General features: G+C 36.4%; 1 protein-coding gene across 2 annotated transcripts in view; it reads left to right on the forward strand.

The window, feature by feature from the left end:
- OLFM3 (olfactomedin 3) overlaps positions 1–25,569 on the forward strand; it is a 54,955-nt gene that overhangs the window by 23,942 nt on the left and 5,444 nt on the right. The window contains exons 1-4 of one of the 2 annotated variants that reach the window (XM_051625421.1): positions 10,169–10,349; positions 14,446–14,592; positions 17,024–17,179; positions 20,992–21,211. In XM_051625421.1, the coding sequence (XP_051481381.1) occupies positions 10,221–10,349; positions 14,446–14,592; positions 17,024–17,179; positions 20,992–21,211 (652 nt within the window). In that variant the 5' untranslated portion in view covers positions 10,169–10,220. Of the gene's footprint in view, positions 1–10,168; positions 10,350–14,445; positions 14,593–17,023; positions 17,180–20,991; positions 21,212–25,569 lie in introns of those variants that run through there. The other variant, XM_051625420.1, reaches the window with a different exon arrangement.

Genomic DNA, 25,569 nt, shown 5'->3' on the forward strand with positions numbered 1-25,569 from the left:
GAAGAATACAGTGATTTGGCTTTCAAAATGCTGTGTACTGTTTGGTGCTGTGTGGGGGTCTTACCCTCATGACCTTTACAGTAGTTTGAATTGAAATTTCCTTTTCTTGTTTTGTGATCCTTGAGGTGAGTATGTGCCTATTTTTTAAATGATCTTTTGGGACTGAAAACACTTTCAAGGAGTTCCAGCACAAATCGTGTATGCAGTTAGCATTTGCCCCTGTGCAAATAGTTCCTTCACTTTCTGCTTCACTGTTAGCCAAGCTGCAGAGACAAATTACAAGATTTAGTAGAAATATTTTATTAAATTTCTGTCATATGCTAATGAGTTAGTTAAATCTCTCTGTAAATGAATATCTAATCTTGAAAGTTATGTAAATGCCTTCATTAACCAAAATCTTGTCCCCTTTTTATCAATTAGATCTAAAAGCTTATGTAAAATTTCACCAGCATTGCCTATGATTTTTATTCTTCACAATCACATCACTAAGCAGTCCTTGAAAGACTCACTGACTTTGTGATTATTAATTGGTGATTTTCCCCTAATTCAAGATACAAAGGAAAATCCCTGCATTGAGCTTCTTGTGGACAGAAACCTTGTTCTAGGGAAATGAAGGCTTCTATGCTATTCATTGATGCCTGCTCCTCACACAACTCATATTTTTCTCCTGTGAGATAATATTAATCTCTAAAGTTTTTAATTTTTATATTGTATACAGAGTATTAAGACTGCACACAAGGATTAAGTGCTGGAGATTATTAAAACAATAGCCTTAAACTGCTGAGAAGACATTTTTTAAATATAGGTTACAGACTGTATGGAGAGTTTCAGTAAACAGAAGGCTTCTGATGTGGTATTGCTCAAGTCTTCATCATTTAAACTCCTCTGTTGTCAGCTCACTAAACCCTGAAAAACTGCAAAATTCCAGTCATCTTGTAAATTGTGAATGACCTTGTTTCCTTTGGTCATAAAATGCAACTATAAAAGAACAAGTGTAATGTGATATGATGTGTACTGTTATTTTTTTAGAATACTTTTCATTTGGAAGCTGAAATGTGAGCCTTCTGCATGGGATAAGTCATTGATCAGTTTGATGTCAGAACTGCTTACTACACTGTAAAACCTTTGTTGTCTTTCACTGCCATAGCAGTCAGACATTCCACTGCATGACTGCAAAGCAACACAAACCCCAACCATTTTCCACTGTCTCCTCAGCTGCTGCAATTATGTGCTGGAATAACTGAAATATTGCTCATTATTACTCCAAGACCACAGCTTTCTAACTCAGAGAACAGGATACAGTGCCTGGTTTAGAGAGACATGGAAAATGGGACAAAGGATAGATTACAGAGTGAAGAATCGCAAGCACTGAAATTATTAACCCTTAAGCACCACTATGCAAGCCACAGAGTTATATTATGAATATAGTTGTCTAGACTCTCCAATTTTTATTTCTTCACAAGTTTCAAGAAATACTCTGCATTTATCGCAGTGTTTACATTGGATCACAAATTTTTGTGCCTAGTTCAACAGGAACATTCAATGTACACCACTCTTTTTCTAATCAAAAGAACATGGCCTCTCCTGAGATGCTAACTATTGCATATGAGGATTTTTCTAAGCATTTTGGTAATACTGAGACTGCTAAGTGGTACATCAGTCAGAACTGTGTCAAATTGCTGATAGAAATGGAAAAAGGGAAGTCAGAATACAAATCAATTATTTCAAAACAATGTGTATTTCTGTGGTTGTCCAACATCATTGCTGTGCCTGAGATTCTGGAAAATCATAAGCTGTATGAACTACAGTAGCTTATTTGTCCCCAGAAAGAGGCAACTTCCAATACTAAGAATATTACCAGTTCAGAATTTTGTTCATTCTCAAGGATATCAACCCTCACACAACAAGCAATATTCCCAAGGTGACAGAATGAACATGCTGAGGATGGACACACTAGCATGACTGCTACTATTCCATGCATAAGTACTCAATTTACTAAAAGGTGCTTTGAATTGTATGTCTTCTAGGTGCCTTTCTTTTGCTATATTTCAAGTGACAAGTCAGGAGCAAAGAGGCAGCAATCCCTAATACCTCACCACTATGTATGTCTCAGTACTTACAGCTCCATTTTTACCCCTCTCTGTTCATTCCTACAGCTTTCTTTTCCTTTCTCTGACTAGTTTTACAAAGCTATTACAAACTTTTCATACCAAACTAGCTTTTACAATCTTGCTTCTTACATATATGCGAAATCTCAACCAACCATATAAAAACTTACAAAACTGGCATTTTGCCGTTTCAGTAAAACAGTAGCCAAGACTAAACCACATTTTATTTAGCAGTTTGTTTATTTGTACAAGCCAGTCTTACCACATGAGAGGTAAGAGCTCTGATCTTCACATCTGGGACCCATCTGTGTTTTTTCATCTTTACCTTTGTTTTTGATCACTGATATGCATTACAGAAGTGCATTTCTCACAGCACTGTCTTCAGACAACAGCCCAAACTTAAAAAAATTCTCTCTTCGCTCAGTAGAGTTTGGGAACAGAACCTTGGACCTTCAAACATTACACCCAAATTCCTTATCCATTAAAAGCTTTGGTTCCCATGAGCATTCTGGCTCCCAGCAGTGCTGTGGAGGGCAGCACCCATTCCTCAGAGGATAGACCTACCTCAGCCACCCAGAGCCTTGCATCCTGCTTTGAGAATTACAGCAAGAAAAAAAAAAATAGGGTAAAGGGAGAGCTTCATAAAAAGGAACTATTGAATCCTTCAAAGTGAAATATATTTTAAAGCCTTTACTTCTCTTCTGTAAAATATCTATAGAAAAAAGGCAGCTAGAAAAGTAACATCATTATTTTAATAAGGTTGATGAGATAGCTGGTATTGTTTTTTCTGCAAGTAATACAATTTTGATACATTTCCAGATAGATATATTTAGTTCTTCTCGGCATTATCCAAATCAAAAACTTTCAGGATTGTTACAGCCTTATTTAAATATATAAAATCCTAATACAATCCAGGATGCCATTTGCCTTCTGGGCCACCTGGGCACACTGCTGGCTCATGTTCAACCAGTTGTTAACCAGCAGTCCCAGGTCCCTCTCTGCTGGGCTGCTCTCCTGCCACTCTTCCCCCATTCTGTAGCGCTGCCTGAGGTTATTGTGGCCAAAGTGCGGGACCCTGCACTTGGTCTTGTTGAATTTCATGCCATTGGCCTCAGCCCATTGACCCAGCCTGTCCACATCCTTCTGCAGCTTCTTCCTACCTTCCAGCAGATTGACACTCCCAAGCAGCTTGGTGTCATCTGCAAACTTACTACGGGTGGACTCAATCCCCACATCCAGGTCATCAATAAAGATGTCGAATAGGACTGGGCCCAGTACTGATCCCTGGGGGATACCTCTGGTCACTGAATGCCAGCTTGGGTGCAGCTCCACAAATGGTTAAAAACCTTAAGCCTAAGGAGGAATTACACATAAATCCTTATATCCATTTCCTACAGTTTTCAAAAGAGGTTTGAAACTGCAGTACTGTGCAATGCCCAACGAACTCCAGACCCAGGACCATCCAACACTGCACCTTGCCACTCTCTGGATGTTCAGAACTAGAGGACAGATGCCAGGATCCTCCAAAAGAACGCAGATTCTCAACCTCTGTTGAAGGGAAAAGGACCCTCTGCACAATTTTTAGTCATTCTCTACTAAATACATATGCCTTTATGTTTTAGAGAATAAGCTTTTTGAGTAAGCATAAATAACCTTGATCACTCAGAGAAATAAAGAGGACAGAACAGAAAAGGGCGATTTCACTAAACTCTTCTTCTCCCATTAGATCCATCACTTTATCACACATTTGAGGCAAAAACTTAGGAAGTTTTACCCAGCATTGTATTTAAATGTTATCAAAAAATTAAATGGCAAGAAATTAACTGAAAAAGCTTATGTTTTTGTTTCAGTTAATCCTTCCCTGCCCATTTTAAATTTTTTCCCCATCTGTTTCAAGTAACTGCAAACTTTCCTGAAGCACACTGCCCAGCCTGCTTCTAGTTCAGGCAATTTTCATAATGAACATAATGAAGACACACTATGTTGGCACTCTGTACACTTGGGAATAGGAGAACACAGGAGAATAGATGGGGAGAGAAAACATGGAAATGCTCTCTAAGAACGTCTTCCTTCATTCAAAGATAGTTTCCTGAAACTTGAAAAATGAACAAGCAGATAGCTAAGATCACTTCAGAAACAGTGTTACCTCAACAGCATGAGTATAGAAGCAGGTAATGGACAACAGACTTGTAAAATCCCTTGCTCAGTATTTTTACTATGAGTGGACATGCATGACTGGAAAATGCCACTGAGTATGCACAAATGAGCTAGTGAAAGGACATTCTCTAGAAAGGGCACATACTTCTCAATCTGCTTTTACAAAGAACCTGGATATTACTACTCACAAGTAACGCCGCAAAGCCAGAGAGTTTTGTTGAACTAAAATATAGAGTTAGATGAAGCAGCTAGTGTTCTCTCAGTGTTTCTAAATTCAGAGAATTGGAATTGAACTGAAAGGGCAAAGATGTACTTGCTCAGTCCATCTGAGCTCTATGAATTTTAATTGCTATTCAGATGCTGAGAACTTTGCTTTATACATTCATTAACCTTATGTGAATAAATAATAATGCTCACAAACATGATTAAGGTACTGACACTTTTTTTTTTATCAATGTACTACTGAGACACCTCTAGAATATATCACATGAAGAAAAAGAACTCTGTATACTATAAAACAATGCTATAATAGAGGATGCTGTGACTTTTATGCATGAGCTTACTTTCTAAACATAACCTGTCAAAGTACAAATTTACTGAGATTTAAGATTCCTGACTTTGTTCTGCTTCAAAGGGAGCTATTCAAGACACCTGAGCCATGACTATGCAATCGCTTTGATCTCTATCTGCATAAAATGCAAGGGTTTAGGCGAAGCTTTTGTGGCATTTATCCATGAACAAGATTTTGAATTCTGATAAATGTTTGGGAACTGAGAAACTTTTTTTTTTTTTACATACTTTAAATAAGCTGACATCAGGGTTACATGGCTGCTGCTAAACATTACTATTTCCTCTTTATTACAATCACTGTTTCCTTTTCTCCAATTAGGAGGTAATTAGACATTTTTCATGCATTTGTGTGTTCACATATCCCTGACTCTCAGAATGTCTGCTTTGTTGGTATTCCTAATAGTCATATTAATTGTTTTTATAGTACAGAGATTATCATACTTCAATTGTGATAATGTAATGTTGGGCTATACTCTTATTTACGTTAGACTTTATTTAACCCAGGTCAAAATGTAACAAGTGAAAATAGAGTGAAAGTAAATATTAGAAATTAGGAGAGCCTGCCACTTCTTCTTATATAAAAACAGTAAATACAGGCATTAATAGAATACCTTAATAATACCTTTAATACCCCTAATAATTTATAATATAATAATAGAATTTTACAGAGCTCGTGTACAGTAACTCTGCCACATTTTTAGAGATTCACATACTTTTATGTAAGATGAAAAATATGGCATCTGTAGTTATTCTGTTGAAATATTTTAGCTTTTACTGATTTTAAAAGTTAGCTATGAAAAGAGGAAGTTGCCATACCAGTAGAAATTTCAGGGTAATAAAGAATAATGTTTAGATTTTAGAACTGCTGTTGTTTTCTAGGTTCAGAAAACTACTTCATAGCAGTTTATCATAGATTGAAAATGTCAAAATGCAGCTTTTTAAAAAGCAAAAACCAAAACTGAAATGAAACATAGATCATAACATTTTGGTTTTCCTTCCTAATTAGGTGAAAAATAACTCTTCAGTTATCCTGTGGTTTCTGGTAAGATCTTTGTATATGTGATTTCAGATGTGTTTCTCACAAAAATTTTCTACTATTTGCAAGACAAGTTTTCATTTCCAAAATATTTATGGGGAAAATATAGCTAAAACTATTTTAGAGTTTTAGTTCCTTAAAAAAGAGGCTTTTTGGACATTTCGACAGTTCTGATAAGAACACAAACAAAATACAGTTCCAGTATTTCTGCTGTTCAGGAAAAACCTTTTCAGCAACGTATCATTGCCACAGATGCCTTCCCTCACTACACTGCTCTGAAGCAACTATTAGACTAATGGGTGCATGAAATGAGGAGTATTGAATACACAGAATGTTGATTGTAACACTGAACAAGTATTGTCCCTGTCTGGAGGAAAGGTGTAGCCTATGTAAATAAAACCAAGTCTAGCACTGAGTTTGCAGCAGTACAGGACACAGCTGACATACTTAAAACCCTAGAACAGCTTTGCAGCCTTCCAGTGTCAGGTTCACTCCTGTCAGTCTCTGGGCCAGGGCTGCACTAGCAGAGTTGCATATACCTCTACACCCTGCCACCATCCCTGCACTGCAGTGCAAATATGCTTTAAAGCCCTTGTGCAGTTATAGAGGATCTAACTTCAGCTCCATGGGGAATCCAGATACCAACTATATGGTAATTTTAAATTATATAACCAGCCAAGAGAACTAGAGGATTGTCTCCTGCTACAGTCTTTGAAGATGCATCTAGCAGCAATACCATAAATCACACATCATCAGGTTTTCTCTGTAGCAGTAAAACTAGCTGGAAGAAAATTAAGTTCTAAACTGTGTTAATAAATACTCTATCACAAGAACCAAGCAGCATGTCATCTATTAGAAATAATCATAATAACCAGTGCTCTTTGCAGGCGTCGACAATATACTGGATTAAGGATAATCAGCAATTATTATTCATCTAGACTTCAGAAAAGCCTTTTATTGTCTTCTGAATGTACTTTGTCCAAAGTTAAAACAGTCAGGAGAGGACAGAGTATGTTCTTTTCTGGAACACAAAATGTTTAAGAGAAGAAAATAAAAAATATTTACAGTTCAATGCGTTAAAAAAAAAAAACAAAACCAAAGATAAACCCTCCACAACCAAAAATCTATCATGATTTCAGGGAAATGTTCTGTAACAGGGGGATTAAATTTGTGTAAGTTCTACAGAGGATGCTGAGGTACTTCAGAAGAACCCAATAGAACCAGAGAACTGTGCAACATTGCTAAATGTTACCTCATCTATGTTGAAAGTAATCAATGGAGTTGCTCAGAAAATTGATAAATTGCCAATAAAGTAGAAACAAGCCTGACTCTTGATGCCATTTTTGATGGTTCAATATGCACATCTGTTCAGTGGACAACATTGAGCATATCTCCACAGAAACACAAACTCTGTTTCAAAGACTCAAATATCTCCACTCGCTATGCTGAAGTCAAGTCTGACTGACCTTTCAATCTCAAGACACCATTTCAAGCATGTCATGCCACAGCATCTCTTGTCTTCAGAAAAATATATGTAATGGCCAACCTCACACAATCCAAGCTGTTATGAAATGTATCTTCTGAAACAGAAAATATGCTTAGTAAAACAGCTGCAGAACTATGAAACACATGAGTGCTTCTGAAGCTCTGGATGCAGCATCACATCCCTTTATCACCACAAGTCCAAACTGGCCCAAAACGTGGCACATACCAGCCATCTTTGCACTCTGATTTCCACAGTATGGAAACCCAGATGCCTGGCTAGAGCCAGTATATTGCAGCAGTTGCAGTTGCTTACTCCAGACAAGCAGAGCACCCAAGGCCCTAGAACATACCCCAGAGGGTAAGCACAGACACTACTACAAAAGGACATTTATGAAACCTAATGCTGATATTTGAGCCCTTTGGAGTCAATAGAACAACAGAAAGTAGAGTCACCACTAGCTCTTGAAAGGTATCAGCAGTCTTTTGAGATCTAACAAAACTGAGCTGTTTTGTGGGCTTGGTTACTGTATTTGCAGTATCAAAATGCATCACTGTCCCATGGATAACTTGTTGGAGTCCTGGCAGACAACAGGTTATCCAGGGGGCAGCAATGTGCCCTTGTGGCCAAGGAGGCCAATGGAATCCTGGGGTGCATTAAGAAGAGTCTGTCCAGCAGGTCAAGGGAGGTTCTCCTCCCCCTCTGCTCTGCCCTAGTGAGGCCACACCTGGAGTGTTGTGTCCAGTTCTGGACTCCCCAGTTCAAGACAGACAGGGATTTACTTGAGAGAGTCCAATGAAGGGCTATGCGGATGATGAAGGGACTGGAATACCTGTCTTATGAGGAAAAGCTGAGACTTGGGGCTGTTGAGTCTGGGGAAGAGAAGACTGAGAGGGGATCTTATTAATGTGTATAAATATCTGAAGGATGAGTGTCAAGAAGCAGGGGCCAATCTCTTTTCAGTTGTGATCTATGATAGGATAAGAGGCAATGGATGCAAACTAGAATACAGGAATTTCCACCTCAACATGAGGAAAAACTTCTTCACTGTAAGGGTGATGGAGAACTGCAACAGGCTGCCACAACAGGTTGTGGAGTCTCCTCTGGAGAATTTCAAGACCCATCTGGATGCATTTCTGTGTGACATGCCCTAGATTCTGTTGTGGTCCTGCTCTGGCAGGAGGGTTGGATCCCAGAGGTCCCTTCCAATCCCTAACATTCTGTGATTATAAGGTTTATTTTCTATTAAGTACCTGAAAGCTACTCATATATAGCAGATTAAGGTTATACTTTGTGAAAAAAAAAAAAAAAAATTAATTGGAAAACTGTAGATGTGGATCAAACACAGCATTTCTCAAATTTGCAATGTAATGCTGACTTCTAGTAAGTATGTTTTTCACACAAGGCGTAATTAAACTGTGAAACTCCATGCCAGTGGATGTTCTGCCTCCTAAAAGTACAGATGAATTGAAAAGTTACTTGAGAAATTCATGGAATAAAGCATTGTGAAAGACCGTTGAAGACAAAGTTCCAACCTCTGGTCCAGTAAGCACCACAGTTTACTGGAAGGTTACACCAAGTATTACTGTATGTTTGTTCTCTTCATACACTCCTCTTTTAAACATCACTACTGCCTATCACTAGAGAAAGGAGCTAAATGGAACCAGGAGACTGATCCAGTGCAGTATTTTTTTAATGGGATACTACAGTTTTCCTTCATACAAACCACCAAAATTCCTTAAGAAAAATAGTCTTTTGGAATCATACTGGAAAATCATAACTGCCCCTGGGAAAATAAAATAGTCTCTCTCTCTGAAAACTTTTAAGCAAGTTGTCTCTAAAATAATTGCTGTTAGAAATCCTTGCTCAGCATTTCTTCTTTTAAAAAGAGTTCTAAAAAAGGAAAACTACCCCAACAGCACAAGGATTTACATATACATATATACATACGTATACATTTTTGTCCTGCTGTTTTTTTCCCCCCCACACTTGCTAAATTTATGAAAAAGATTAATTGCTACTGAACCTGGATATCATTCTACAGCACTAGAGAATGGTAGATTTAAAAGCAGATGAGAGCCAAAAGAAGCCTCTAAATACCACATGAGCAACCCACAATTTTTCTTCTATTCCCATCCAAACCACAATGAAGATCTACTGAGTCTGCCAGCCCCGGATGTAATGCAATAGCTTTCAGTATAAAAACTTGTAAACCAAAAAGAACAGTGAGAAATGTGAATCTTTACTGCTTCAATGTTATTTTATGAACAACAAATCTTAATAACAAGCCGTGCCAATTATAAAGTCAGGATATTTGTAATTTATATGAGGTCACAGAAGGCTCAGAAAGGTTTCTTGTGTTTTCATGAGCAGGCTTCAATTCTTCCCCTTCCCCATCCACTTGGACAAGTATAGCATCGTATTTAGAACCAGACCTGAGTATATTTCTACCAAAGCAGTGATGGGGAGTGAGGGATTATTTGTGTTTGGGTTTGTGATTGGGCTTTTACAGACCGGAACACTGATCACTTTGCAAGGACTGAAATAATTAAGTGCTAATTGACTATCTAGCACCTATAAAGAAGTAATCCACTCATGTCACCTCTCATCTGGAAAATGCAATTATTATTAGCAGAGAAAGGACTGCTTATTTAGTGATCAGCCTAAGATAGTTGTAAGTATTTGTGAATAAGAGCAGAAAAACAGGGCGCAAATAAGGATATGAGTGGGTTTAATGGATGATTAAATCTGGGTAGCTTGATCTCTTTTCATGCTGTGGATGTTGTGTGCTGCAGTCACGCCTCTCACTGCCAGCCTGCACTGGGATGATAATCAGTCACTAGGAAAACTCATTAGCTCCACAGCAATGAGTCCTCCACTGCTGAAGCTTGGGGCTGTTCTTAGTACCATGGCAATGATCTCTAACTGGATGTCCCAAACGCTCCCATCTTTGGTAGGACTAAATACCACCAGAATAACCACTTCAGATACTCTAGTAAGTAGCTGTGATGTGTTTCAAGCCATCTTAATGCTGAAGTAGTATTTAAATGCCAGCAAAAGCTTTAGTTTTGTTGCCTCTTTGTAAATCTCTTTTTAAGCTACTAATCTTCCTATCATCACTTAATGCATGCTTCTGCTAAAACTCCACATTGGTGAGCATGTTGTGGTCATACTATGCAAGGAAAAAATTTAAAATAGCATCCTTAAGTATTGAAGAACAATGCCTTCACCTAGAGCATGAATTGCTAAAAATAGTACAGCAGTGATATTTCATTTGTCTAGACATTTTTTCTATGTTTACTGCTCCAGAAAAATGTACTGCATTATTAAAAAAAAAAACGAAAAACAACCTGTCAGTGGGTTTATTTTTGTCTGAATAGTGTTATATATTAGCTATTCACTACAGTATGCAAGGCATCTGAATTTTTCCTGTTTTTCTTTACTGGATCACAGTTCAGCAAGTAAACAGCTGTTATGGGGGAAAAAAAATTAGGAGGTTAAGTACCAGAATTTTAGAAAGGCTGATATAGAAATAATACAAATGACACAAATATCACTTTATATGGTTGATGCTCTCATACAGCAGTCTCTGTTAATGAAGACCTACAGAAAAGCTGTGATTAACTACTCATGAGAAGCCTAAATATTAAAGCAATATTTCAGTTGGACAAGACAGAACACTAGACTGTTATTCATAAATTAAACTAGAACATCATTTTCCTAAATGTTTAGTAAAACACCCTGTATCTTTTTGTGTAACAGCAATCAGATGTTTACATAATAGTGTGTTATGTAAAATGGAAATTTAACTATTTGTACAGTAGTTCACTATGCTCAGAAATAAGTTTTTTAGTTGTAACTAAAAATTATGCATTTACTAATCAACTTTTAATTAACTGAATAAATGCATGGAGGGACAACATTACTGCAGAAAATCACTTTATGTAGACTTTAAATATTACTACTTTAAAATTAATTAAATGATGTTCTAAGAAATAATTTTGTTGTGTTTTAGATCAGCAGAAAGGTGAGAAAACAAGGAAAAGCTCTATTTCATTTTCCTTAGATGTAACTTGTGCTCATTGAACAACAGTATGTATTGCTAGTTCTTATGCTATCTATTAGAAGTACTGAAGATCCCTATCAAGTTTGAATCCAACATTTAAGTTGCAAAAGAGTAACTAAGAGAAACAATGTTTATTCTAACAAACATACAAATATGTTTATACACACACACAAATATATATGAGTTTATATATATTAAAATGTTCAGATTCCAAATAGTGTAAACTGTCATGCTTCCCTTGGCTACAAAAGGGCACTGCTGATATAAATGCCTCCTAGGTATTATTTCAGTAATGCTCTGGACTCACTGAGTTCAAGTTATATGCACATTTGTTTCAAGAGGGGTAGCAGGAATACCTGTAGAGCTGGTAAAGCAATTATACATCACACAAACCTAATTATCTGAGCTTGGCAACACCTACCAAACAAACAAACAAAAAAACAACAACAAAAAAGTGGGGTTCTTTTTGCACAAACCCAAGCATCCCCAGTTTCCTCCTTTCAGCTGGAAGAATTGTACAAGGAGGTGGGGTCAGGAAAAGGGCTTCCTCTTTTCAGCTAATTCCCAGGATTGAAAGACAAACTAAAAAAACACCTTTTATATTTAAGCATATATTTAAGGATATGTACTGCCATTTGCCCTATCATGGAAGAAACTGTAACTGTTTTATCAGAATATATAAAAGTGCAAGTAAAGAAACGATTCTTTTGGAGGGACATTGTCTGTAGCACAGCAGCCTGCCAAAGCAATGATTGAATTGGTCTTTGTAGGGACTCATCTGTTTTTTCCTGGATTTTAAAAACTAGCATAATTTATTATCCTTGCTGTTCTCCACTTGTTATTTCTTTTCTTATTTGTTTACTAAGGCCTATCAGCAGTAAGCCTGCATTTGAAGAGCAGATTCAGTAGTTTCTGTAAGGTCTCGATGCCTTCTAGCTCCTTCCCTGCAAGGCACAGAATTTTCTGCTTGAGGTCGTGATTAAATGCCAAACAAAAAAACCCAAAAACAAACAAACAAAACAGGAAAAAAGATAAAAGTGCACCTACATGAACATGCTTGTTTTACTCAGTGATCACTCACATTACCCATCCTAATTAATGAAGGAACCCTAATGGGCCAAACACAGGGAAGCACAGAATACCACAAAGAACTGTAGAAGTCTCATGTGAAGTACCATATTTATGCACTGTAGAAAACTTACTAGAATGCAGTGAAATCAGTTGCTACCAGTCTAAATGTAGCAGATACAAGTCTCAAGCATCAGAATTTTTCAAATAGTCATATTGAATATTTCTGTCCTAAAAGTATTCACAAGCTCTAGGTTCCTGAATTTCAACAAAAATATGGTTTCCTTGCTCTTGCATGACAACACTGTCTGATCATAAGTTCCACAGAGAATCACAGAAACTGCTGGAGTAACGAGAGCTTGCACTTGGCAAGGGTTACCAGCCTTGATAGGCTTCAGTTGTTTGAGTTTGCAAATTTAGTAGCTGCTCAAAACCAATTTAAATCTTATTTACAGATGTAATTTTGTTTTATATTGTTCTCCATGTCTTAAACTAGATTCCCATTGCCCTAAAACCTAAGGTGAACAGAACACCACGGAGGCAATATAATTTATCTCTGAACTCTGGATATGCCTTTCTAGCAAGCCCTAAGGCAAGCTTAGCTCTCATCTTTTTACAGATATCTACATTATGACACTTTGTTTTTTCTTGAAAAAACAGGGGAGCAATAGTTTTGATTTTTCAATTAACTCCTCAGTAGAAGAGGTCATGACTATCTTCAATTACTTCTTTAGAAGAGTCATTGTTGTGAAAACTCTGTGCCCTTTTTTAAGCTCAGTCTACAGAAATATTGCACCTTTTCTGAGGTGAGGAACTCTGCAACTTGCTCTGCACTAAGCCACCAGTAAAGCATTAATAGCAAAGTGTGCTGATTTTAAAGAATCACTCTCTGTGCCAACACTGAGTACAATTTTCTATTATAAGTAGTAATTGATTACAACTACATCCAGACCAAAATTACTTCAATGGCATCCATTAGCATCTGTACTATGAAGTTCAGTAGGCAATGCTATATTATTAGAAAAGAATAATGTATAGTATTAGCTTTAAATTACAGATTTAAAATTAAAATAATTTTTCTTTTGCCCATTACTTTTAATTCCATCACTTGAATCTTTTCAGTCATCTTTTTATATTGCTTTCTCTCATTCTTATGCTGTGTATTTCTATACATCCTATTAAACGGACAGATATCTAGTCTCACAAGGTATCACACAAACTTTAAATGCAGTGCAAGATTTCTTGCTTTTCTTTCTCTGTGGTGGTGGTTGCTGCAAGAAAGAACAGGTTAGGAATTTCCAGAATCCTTCTGTCCCGGTGAAGGATGTGCAATAATCATTGCAGTGTGCCTGATTGCCATGATTACCATCTGCCTAAACTAACCAGACATTTTCCAGTACTACCCTGCAGCCAGCTTCTCTTGCCTCTAGTGCAGATGCAGTAGAAGTCAATGGAGAACAGTTTCTGTGTGCTGTATCTTTAAGAGCAAACCTGCTAACCCACATCCCAAACTGCTTCTGAGCCAATTCACATACTCTGCGCTCTCTCTTTGGGGTTTTATATTTGTTCTTTTTGGTCTTTGTTGTTTCCATTAATCTAAAGTAAAAGTCATTCAGGCTGAAAGGACATGTTTGTTCTCTGCTGATGAAAAACTGTAACATTCCTTTGCAAAGAATTATATCAACTAGCTTGTGCTGAATCAAAAGCAGGAAACTGTTCTCATCCACCCTGGAAACAGTATGCACTGGACGCTTCTAGGGAAATATTACAAAGATATGTGATAAGACAAAGCTGTGAAAAACCACCAGTCTAATTAGTTGAGAGTAATAAGTGTTGAACAGGAGCAACTTCATTGCAAACATACACTGCAAAAATAAAAATATTCTGAGGTGGTGATTTTTCAAAGAACTAACATATCAGCTCAGTCCATTTCATTTTTATTATTCTGTTGTTACAGACTCAGATTAGCCCCAAGGAGGGCTGGCAAGTTTATAGCTCAGCCCAGGATCCTGATGGCCGTTGTATTTGTACTGTTGTTGCACCTGAACAAAATCTATGCTCAAGAGATGCCAAAAGCAGGCAACTCAGACAGCTGCTAGAGAAGGTAAGTCTTCCCAACAAAATCCTCATTTTGGTCATTACACTTCCCATGGAAATCCACTCCCTTTCCCCTAAGCTTAATACATAATGCAGTACAGAAGAGTTTTCTAAAAAAATATTTCCTATAGGATATATACCCTACCCTTGTTCTCACTGCTGATCATAATTTGCCTATTTTTCCTTATATCACACCTTTCCCAACCCAAGGCACTCATCTAGCAAACTGAAGTTGCATCTTCTCTCTTGTTCACTCCTCCCAAAATTGTTCCTTACACACAGATAGGACTGATTTTTCTGTGCAAAAGTTATAAATGCCACAGCAAACTAGCCAGTTGCTGTGAGATTTAAACTACAGCTTCTGCTTCAATTATACAAGATTGTTGAGGGTCATTCCTTGGTTCTCATCAACAAATAATGAGATAGAGATGTGACAGCACCCTCAAAGCAGACTGTACAGAAGAGAAAGAGTTGTAATTTTCTTTCATTTGTTCTTTCCTCAGATAATACTGTTTGTTCGTTCTCTGGTGGTACAAATTTTGACCAATGTAATTCTTATTTCCAGTATTAGCCACTATTGCATATATAGTAAAAGCAGTGAATTGTTATTTTGCCTCAACAACTGAAAAAAAATGCTGCAACCATGAAAACAAATGATTGTTCTGCATTCCCTGTATGAATAACCAAGGTTACAGTTGTATCACAGCAAGTGAGGCCTGAGAGTGTCTGAACAGCAGCAGAAAGTGACATAAAATGTAGACTTAAAAATACATTTTAGTATAAAATTTTAAGATTTTCTCTAGCTATAGAATAATCTCTCCAATGCTAATATAGTGCCAGATCCTCACAGATTTTCCTTCCATCAACTTCCGTGGGGACTTAGTTTAAGGATGTGACATGAGACGCAGCCATGAAATGCAGCAAGAGGACATTGATGAGCCAGAGCACACAGCATGCTGTTTACCTAGCTGGAAAAGATTTCAGTCCCCAGAGTCTTTGCTCTAACATGTTTCATAAACACTAGAATAATAATGTAAAAAAAAAAAAATCTTACTTTCTTTTGGGGTGGGGCTCTTGGGGGTGTTAAGATCTCAATATAGTTTTTGAGCTGCCACAGGAAAGAATCTAAACCATTAGCCTCTAAAAGTTATTTTCTTATTAGTAGAACTGTGGTAATTATGGGTATGTAAAGTCATGTTATTATTTCACTGAGTCCATGCAGAGTAATTTCATTAGAGCCTCTATATGAATGCATCTGCCAAGTGGAAACACACAAAGTTCTTCCAAGACCTGAAGGACTTTACTTGCCTGCTTTCAACAATCAGAAAGCAAAGAATAAAATAACTTTATTTTTTCATTAAAAATACTAAGAACTGCTAATGGCACCTGTGCAATAAGTCACGTATAATATTTTTAAGAGTATTTTAAGAGTATTTCTGGAATCCATAAGTTATGTAGGTCACAATATATTCATTTCAAACATAAATATCTGTTGAACCATTGCATACTCTTGCAAATAACAGGAACACTATTTGCTTTGTCTTTTATTAGAAAGGTAGAAATTAATTTATTTTTTTTGCTTGTGCCGAAACATCAATATAGTGCCTAATATATTTGCAGCAGTCTACTTTTTTCATGTTTGGGGAAAACAAAATAATTATTGGAGCAGAATCAGTGTGCTTGCAAAGTGTGTCATTTTTATGACTGGCAGAAGCATTGCTTTTATAACAGGTACTGTAAAAAAAATATATATATAATTTACTGTAAAAAAATACATATAATTTACTCTAGATGACAATTACTCTTGCCTCATTGTGGGAAAAGTGCTCACTACAGCAATGGCACCTGCTCTACAAAAGTTATCTCAACATTCACCATTTCTCACCTGTAAAAAATGTGGTTTTCTACCAATGAGACAATTGGATAAAATTTCTAATTTTATATCTACTTACAAAATCATGAGCAAAAATCTATGTGACGATGGGCACAATCCAGTGTATCTCTGGATAAGCTTCATACTAACAAAAAGCTCCAAATCTCAGCCCTGTGCCTCCCAAAGTGCTTGTGAGGAAACATGCTGTATGTGTAGCACATCCTGAAGAACAGTCAGCATCTTCTAGAAGTGACAAAGTGATTCCACTGGCTAAACAGCCTTTTTTGAGCCCATCAATAACAGTGCTAAAAAGGTCTCTCTCTCTACCTCAAAGAGTCCAAATAATTTATGTCTTTAAGGTCTTGCTCCTGATAATCCTCTGTTAGCCCTGTTCCCCAATTTTTGTACTGGCAGCACTTATGGAATTAAAAACTATACTTTGGTATAAATGACTCAAATAAAGCATTGACAATAAGCACATTTTATTGCCTGACATTTAATTACCTAACCAGGAAAGAAAGTAAAGCAACAAAAAGTGCATTTAGAGAGTGTTCTTCTTTAACAGGTTCAGAATATGTCCCAATCTATTGAAGTTTTAAATCTACGGACTCAGAGGGATTTCCAGTATGTTTTAAAAATGGAAACACAAATGAAAGGGCTGAAGGCCAAGTTTCGGCAAATTGAAGATGATCGGAAGACATTAATGACAAAGCATTTTCAAGTAGGTTTTATTTTAACACTAACTTTGAAAGCCTGCTAGAAGCAATGTACTAAACAGCAATGCATGGTCTGCTAAGATCTCAGCTTGAAATGCTCATAAAAGAGCAACATTAAAAAGAAAAGCACAATGCAACTTCCTTTATTATGATAATCTTTCGCTCTGTTCAATATAATTGTAACAGGGACTAACCATTAATTAAAGCATTAGAGAAATGTCACTATAAACAGGTTCTTTTTGCTGTATCAATGTGCATGTCATACTGAAACATTTATATTCGTTCAAGCTTCAGTGATAAATGGGGAGATCCAATGGAATTAATAGCAAACAACTAGCGAATTCTGCACTTGTACTGTTGCCTGACATTTACTGCACTTGAACAGAAGAAAGCCTATAATAAATCAGGTTACTGTAATTTTTATCCAGTACAATTAAGATCTAATTTCATGTCTGAAGGTTTGCTATTTTGAATTTGGGGTAGGAGAGGAGGGCAATCTTTCTTAATCATATTTGTGTGATTAAAAAAAGACTTCCAAGGAATTTTAATGACAATACAAACCACAAGCCACTTTTTATGAGGAAGGAAAGTTGCAGAGATTACAAAATAGCATTCTGTATTCTGAAAAAGCTACATGAAGTACTCTTAAGGAAAAAATGTTAAAAGAACATATTTAAATTCTATAAGTATCATCTGATTAATTGATATTTCAAGACAGCAATATAGGATCTAGAAAATACATTCTGATAATTACATTTCGTTAACCAAATATATATTTTTAAGTGTTTATTAAAATTCACATAAAAGGGACTTAATTTTCTAATTGGTGCTAAAGTTAGATACCTAAACAAACACATAGTTAAAAGAGTTCTAACTTACTTTTCAGAGACACTGAGTATCCAATGAGTCTTAATAATATCAGGAATTAAATACACTGATGATTTACCAAACTTTATTCTTTATGACATCATTCTTGGTTACATTTAGAGTCTAAGCACATACTTCTGATTACTTACAGGTAGTAAGAGAAGTTGCCACCTGTTTTCCCTTCATCACTCCTTGATACAACAACACATTTGTATAATCCATTATATATTCTGTATTCTCATTACAGTTTTCCTTGGAAACAAAAGATCAAAATTTGAATGTTTGATACACAATGTCAAAGGTAGCAGATTTCTCTGGTACTCTAACCTTTTAAGTATTCCATATTTATACTGGCTAGTCATTTAACTTCAGTTTGACAGTTTGCCAGAGGTATAAAACAGATTTCCAGCCAATCAAATGACAGAGTAATTTAAAAGGTCAACATGATACAATATGCTGCTTGGTCTCTGAAATTTGACCTACTAAAATTCCAGTGCTATAAATTTACTGAGACAAAGAAACTCATTCTTGATATTGCATAACCCCCTCAATACCAGTAGGGACTGTGACAGAATGTGTCTACCACCTATCTGTGGAACAATACAAATTAGTTATTGTACCACTCATAGCAACAAATAAGGAGTGCCAAGAGAAACCAATACAATTATTTTCTTTAAGTACCAAAGCCATCTTTACATCTTTTACTGGTGAGGTATTTTAACACTGTAGTTCCATGTTGATGAGAACAAAAGAGCACAAATTTAATCCAGATCACACTTGACCATATGGTCCTACTTAAGTCAAATCATTATTTAAGCCAAGCAGGAGATACCCGATTGCCACAAAAAGTTACAGCAGTTTGCTCAAATGAATCCTCATCTGGCTTAAATCCTACCAGGAATAAGTTACCTTCACTAACTATCTTAAACATATTTTATCTTCCTGAGATTTTACAAGCTTTGCAATTATTTATTTTTTTTTTTACCTTGTGGTTTACCCATTATTTTTGGCATTTTAATGCCCCACAGAAACAAAGCTTCATAATTTCAAAAGCAAGTAACTAAAACTTTGACTTCTGGAGCTCTGCTTTCTATGTCATAAACCCAACTCTCCTTGTAATAAAAAAAAAAAACCTATTCATTTTAACAGGCATAAAGTAGGCTCAAGTTATTAATAAAAACAGTCAGATAAGTAGTTTTGAACTGGAGACAAAAAGACTGTCCACTTCTGGCCATTTTGGTAATTCTGCTACTATAATGTAATTGAAAGACCCCTTGAGAACAGAATAGAACTCCTAGTACTCTCAAATACAAACTGATACTCTTAAAATGCCTTTTTTGGCTATTAAGACCTGTGTACTTCTTTACTACATAAGTAAGTCCTTATTTTGAAAAAATAATCATTCCAATGTGAAAGCAATTGTTAATACAATGGGGATATATTAGTTAGGTGATAGATACTGCAGAACTCTTGAGCTGTCTTATAACATGTTTCAGAGGGAAAAATTCAAAGGCAGGTAGATCTTCAGGTAGCTCAAATGATGACCCTGCCTATCAGCTTCTTTCACATCTCCTTAGCAAAAATGCATTTGGTATTATCATGTTATTTATTTTGAAAATGTCCTACCCTGTTTATTGCATCCTTTCATACAAGTGATGTAACAAACTGAACATGTGTGTCTTCACACACCTCAGAGACTACCTTAACCTCTAACCACATTTGCTCCTGCACCTCTTTCTCGTGCTTGGGCTTCCATTTAGTTCTCTTCTACTTTCCCTTTTAACTACTCCAGCTATTCTTCAGATTTTTTTTAACACCTTCAATACTCTCTCCCTGTCCCAGTCACTGCTACCACTTAATGCTAGTACTTAAGAAATCTGTATTTCTGTCCTTTGCCTTGTTTTGCCCAGGCTTGCATCTCCTCATATCTCTAGCATTTACTCATGGAGGTCCTCCCGTTTCCTCAAATTATAAAAAGATATGAAAATCTCTAAATACAGATGATACATCAGGGACAAACCCATCTGCTTCTCAGTAAGACAAAACCCTTTGACTGCAAAGAGTCTTTGAGGTTTTCTACAGAAAACTGAAAAAAACCCACCTCAAAAAATTAGTTTAAATTTAATAAAGTGCTTACAATTAGTGTATTTAAACAAACAATTCAGAAATTAAAGACGAGCAGCCAATACAGGTTACAAACAAACTCTCAAAGTATATGACTCAGCAAAATTCTGAGAAAGGCATGACCAAAGATCCCAAGCAGAGCTGTATTTTATTTAATCTATGTTTAAGAATAGGACTGGCAACACAACAACCACTGCATATGGCAAAAAAAATTATTTGTGATAGTCCAGAAAAGAGATCAACTGAGGAAGTTGAAAGGCATGTAGTGATGTAGCAGGATGACAAATACAAAGCAGAGTTAAAAACCATGGATATTTTACTTCAGAAAAAAAAAGCAGCATGTCACTATGGCTGGAAAACAAGTGTTCAACAGCCATGGAGAAAAAAAATAATTCAGAATTTCTAAGGAGTGAAATAGAAATTAACAGCTCACCAACTATGACAGCACTGTAAAGCAGGTGCGATCTCCTTGAATCTCACTGTGAGTTCAGGTCTAATCACTTTCTCTCAAGAAAGATGCACTTAGTGGAGATTTATATCCTCTGCTTGGGAAGTCAGATCTTTAACAGGTTTGATTGAGATTGCTTGAAGGTAAATGTATACTTTCAGTAGAAAAACTATTCCCTGCTGCATTTTATTTACTGCTTACTACCATTAGGTCTGACGTGTCAAAGACTTTCGCAATACTCTAATAACAGATCTTTAGCTCAAATCAATAATAATGTTCAAGTCATTTTAATAATCAGGCATAAATATTACATTAAAGGGAACTGGAGAATTGAACTCCTTTAAACTGCTCTAATGCACATTTGATTACCTTTAACAGGAGTTGAAGGAGAAGATGGATGAGCTCCTGCCACTGATCCCAGTTCTGGAACAATACAAAACTGATGCCAAATTAATCATCCAGTTCAAGGAAGAAATTAGGAATCTGTCTACTGTCCTCACGGGGATTCAGGAAGAAATTGGTGCTTATGACTATGACGAACTACACCAGCGTGTCCTCAGTTTAGAAAACAGGCTTCGAGACTGCATGAAAAAGCTCAGTAAGTTAACAATTTTGTGTCAGATTTGGTCCCTCAGTTGTATATTTTTTAGTTGTCTCTAGAGAAAGGAAGATTTCTTCTTTCTTGATTGATGAAAGATTGCATTATATTCTCATCTGTGCTACTTTAATAAAAGTCAAGAGTAATTCAACATAAGGTCAGTCATATCATTCTAAGTTTGCACCAGTGTATCTTATATAATGGTCTGCCCTACTGGATACAGCAGGAATTAAGTTGGAAAATTATGACCGCAAATTTAAAACCTAAGAGATTTACAACCATTGGAGAGCTACAAATATTCCTTCAAAAAGCTCAGACAGGCATTGCCACTTAGGTCAGCTTTGGGATGTCAATGTTAAAAATAAATTAGTGGGAAGTAGACTGGAATCAGTTTTAAGATGTCCATGTCATAACCCTTGTCATCTTGCTATGACACCCAAGAGGCCACTCTGACTGTACTGTCTTTGGACCTGTAATATTATCAGGAGAGATGTGCCACTCTCCAAGTTGCAATGGAACACAATTAAGCATTACACCTATTTTAAGGGAACAAAGCATGATTTTTGGGGGGGAAGCACAGCAACAATCCATTATAAGCACTGCAGTAAATTTACATCAGCCAGCTTCCATCTTGTTTGCTCACATGCTGGCTTTAGTTAGAATAAGTCAAATGTTCACCCTCTCTGAAAACCAGTGCTAGCTCAGTATCAGCTACCAAAACTAAAAGCCTGGTGTATTGTTATGAAGTGTCACCCTTAACTTCCCTTACTCTAAGGGGGATAATTAGTACCTAACTGCTTTACAATCACAATACAAAGTCCTCCCTGCCCCCTCTCCCCAGCCTGTATTATAGAACTCCTGCATGAATCACTACTGCAATCTAGATTGCTATAGCAAACAATCCAGCCCCCCAATGAGAAAAAACACTTCATAAGTTAACAGTGAAAATGAATAAACTAGAAATTCCAAGGTTCAGTTCTGTGATTGGTATCACCAGTATCAAATGTGGGATGTTTACTTTTAAATCCTATGTACAACATTAAATATGTTAACTTGATAAGCAGTGCCTCTATTTTTGTGAGAGTAAGAATCTAGGTTAGATTGGTTTCTTACATTATTTATTTTAAATTTCTTGATTTTGCACAAGAAATAACACAGTGATGTTAAAAAACATTAAAGACTTCTTCAAACAGGAACATCTTATGATCCTATTTTCCCTTTAGTACAAAGACAAACTAGCACATCAGTGCACTGGCAAGAGGCATTCAGGAGAAAATGGCTGTATTGCAATACCGCAGCAAGAAAATTCATACAGACAGAATTTTTTCATAGAGTTCCAGTAAGTTTGACTCCAAAAGATCATCCAGCTTATCATTAATGAGTAATTTGGTTTTCTTTATTTTTAAGGCATATTCTTGTAACATGGTGATATGTTAAATTAGTGATATGACTACAGTGTAAGACACATTTTATACATTGGAAGGACTAGGTGTATTCACAGGGGGCTCTTCTCAGAAGTTGTTTACTATTTCCCTATGTTTTCATCCACATTTCCCCTCCTATCTATCCTGAATTCCTGCAACACTTTCCATTTTTCTTGATGTGCTGATGTAAAAAAAAAAAAAAAACAAAACACCACTTTTGAAATCCTATATTTGTATTAAATAGACTCTTAAGGACATCCATTACTAAAAGTGGTTTGGCCTTCTCAAGCTCTAACACTTATTTATCCTTATTGGCATTATTCTCTGCTCTTCGATACTTAAGTGACTTTTATGTTTCTGTACTAATGGACTGGCTGTATTTCTGGCCTACCCATGTGCGTCTTTTAAAGTAAAAAGTTTCAGTTAGTCTTAGTGTGAGTAACTCCTCATAGCTTGGTACTGTGTGTTCAGATCAGCAAGCATAAAGGAAGAACAGCTTTCATGTCTACACCTTCTCCCAAGCTGGAAATGATCCAGCTTTCACTGTCCATGCCAATCTGAGGGCCAGAAGCCTACAGCAGCAGAAGGCAGACTGACCCTCATGTGCCATAGTCTCTGGCTTGAATCTTCACAGATTTTGTTGCATTTCACAATGTAACTATCTAAACAGCACACATAATGGCTATTTTCCATTCTTATCCCTAGCAGGTGTGTTTCAGCAATAAAATGCATTATTTATGTTGTCCTGTCCACTTTAAAAGGGATCTTCCATCTGCACTGGTGACTTTACTTTCACTGAGGTTTAATGATTACCACAGCAAATGCAGTGACTGAAACTTGCTCCTTCTCTTTGGAATAAGAGAAAACTCAGGCTGAAGCTGCTGGGAAATTTGTCTACAAAACTTTACAAGACTGCATGCAATGAAACACAAAGTAATAGAGCGCATACGATTTCTCACACCACAAATTAACATACACGTAGGCACATCTGGGTCCTTTGCTGGCAGTCATATAAGGTATGTGCATTTGTAAGAGAAGGTTGCACAGTATGCTTGAGAACCTCCTGTTCTTGATAGGTGTTTATGAAATTGAAAAAGTTATATGGGTAATATTAATAGAATCCCATAATCTGCCAAATGTTGCTTATGAAATACGAATTAATAGATTAGATGCACAATGGATTCATTTGTAGCTACATTTGATTATAATGTAGAATCTATACAATATTTTATAGTAATATTTTTTGTTAGAAATTCAAAAGTAGAATATTCTATCTATCCAAATAAATGCTGTTAAATCAGCGACAGAAGAGGTATTATTGCAGGCATGAGATTACTTTATTGATTGCAGTGCTACTTGTATATCCACCAGAGCATCCTTTCTTTTGGGATTTGAAGAACTTTACAAATACCATTTAGTACAAAACTGTGCAAATAGAGATACATATTGTTAATCCTGTTTTGTAGATGAAGGAACAAGCAGCCCAGGAGGGTAAATTACTTTCCCAAAGATTGCACAGCAAGTCCTTGCACACATGCAGAAGAATCCAGAGACTTCCTCTCAGCAATCTCTAGTAACTAGACTATAGTGCTTCCTGAATCTGTATTATGTAGGACAACCAGCATACACCCATTAAGAATTTATTCTTCATCACCTGACGTTACAAAGTAATGTTATGATAAATTTGATCATAAGCAGGAGAGTGCAAGTAGTAAAACAATTATTCACTTCATTTCCCCCTATTACCTAAAATAAATAGAAAAATATTGCTTACAAACACTTCAAGAGAATGTTTTTATTTTATTTCCTTCCATATATATATCATGCATTCATTGGGCATATACAGCAGCTACCAATACTCATTTGCATCACAGAGACTGGGACTATCAACTACCTATTCCTAGCTATCTTCAAAAGGGCTCCTGTCCAATTGGTTTATCACCACCTTCTGTTAGTATTTGCTCCCTTTGCAGCAGCTTTCCAGATGCATTCTGCCCCAAAGACCTTCCCAGCTTACAGGGGTGGCACCTGTCCTTTCTTTTTTCATGGTCATTTCACACTAAACTTCTTCCTTAATTTAAATAAATACAGGAAGTCACAAATTAACTTAATGAAGTCCACGGTACAAAACTGTTACACAAGAGATGAATCAAGCCTTAAACAGCCAGATGGTGCATAATATGATGCTCCTTCTAAAGTTCAATTTAGCATGGATTAACACTCAAAGGTTGGATTTTCCAGTTACTACAATCAGTTACAGTTTGGATTTTCTAATGTAGGCAGCTCTTCTTTTAAAGTCAAGGTAAAGAGACCAGTATTGAGTCCTTCTAAAAATACCACTCTTCTTCTCTGTAACCCCATCTGAACCTACAGGTGGTAGAAAAAAATATGCCAAGAAATACAATCTTTTTCTTTCATCATAAGGTTCCTGAACTTCCTGCCATTTGCTAGTATCAACAAATATTTGACCTCCTTCTTCACTAGCATTTGGTCTTTCTCCTGTCAAGGAATGAAGAGCAGAGGTTTGCTATAAACCAAAACTTTTTAGCCACGTAAAAAAAAAAAAAGCTTTCCTGCCACCACAAGAGTTATTTATACATCCTCTTGTGTTTCTTTCTCTGGAATAAAAAAAATTTAAAAAATTAAAAAAAAAATTAAAAAGAGAGAGAAAAAAGAAAAGAGGTGGAAAGGGGGCCATAAGCCAGTTTTCATTCTCAGCCACCTTGCTGCTATGGAAAAATCCATATACCGAAGTATTTCCCATTTCACAAGACATTAGTCTGTGTTCCATTTCCCTACATACAAAATGAGCTAAAAAAAACTCAGTTGGAAACTAATTGAAAGTTTTTTAATTTCATACTCCCAGACTTGCCACACCACAAAAGTGTTAAGTAAATGATCCTGCTTTTCAGTTTATTAGTATCACTGTTCCCT

Source organism: Apus apus, chromosome 7 (genome assembly GCF_020740795.1).
Source record: "Apus apus isolate bApuApu2 chromosome 7, bApuApu2.pri.cur, whole genome shotgun sequence".
Lineage (NCBI taxonomy): Eukaryota > Metazoa > Chordata > Aves > Apodiformes > Apodidae > Apus > Apus apus.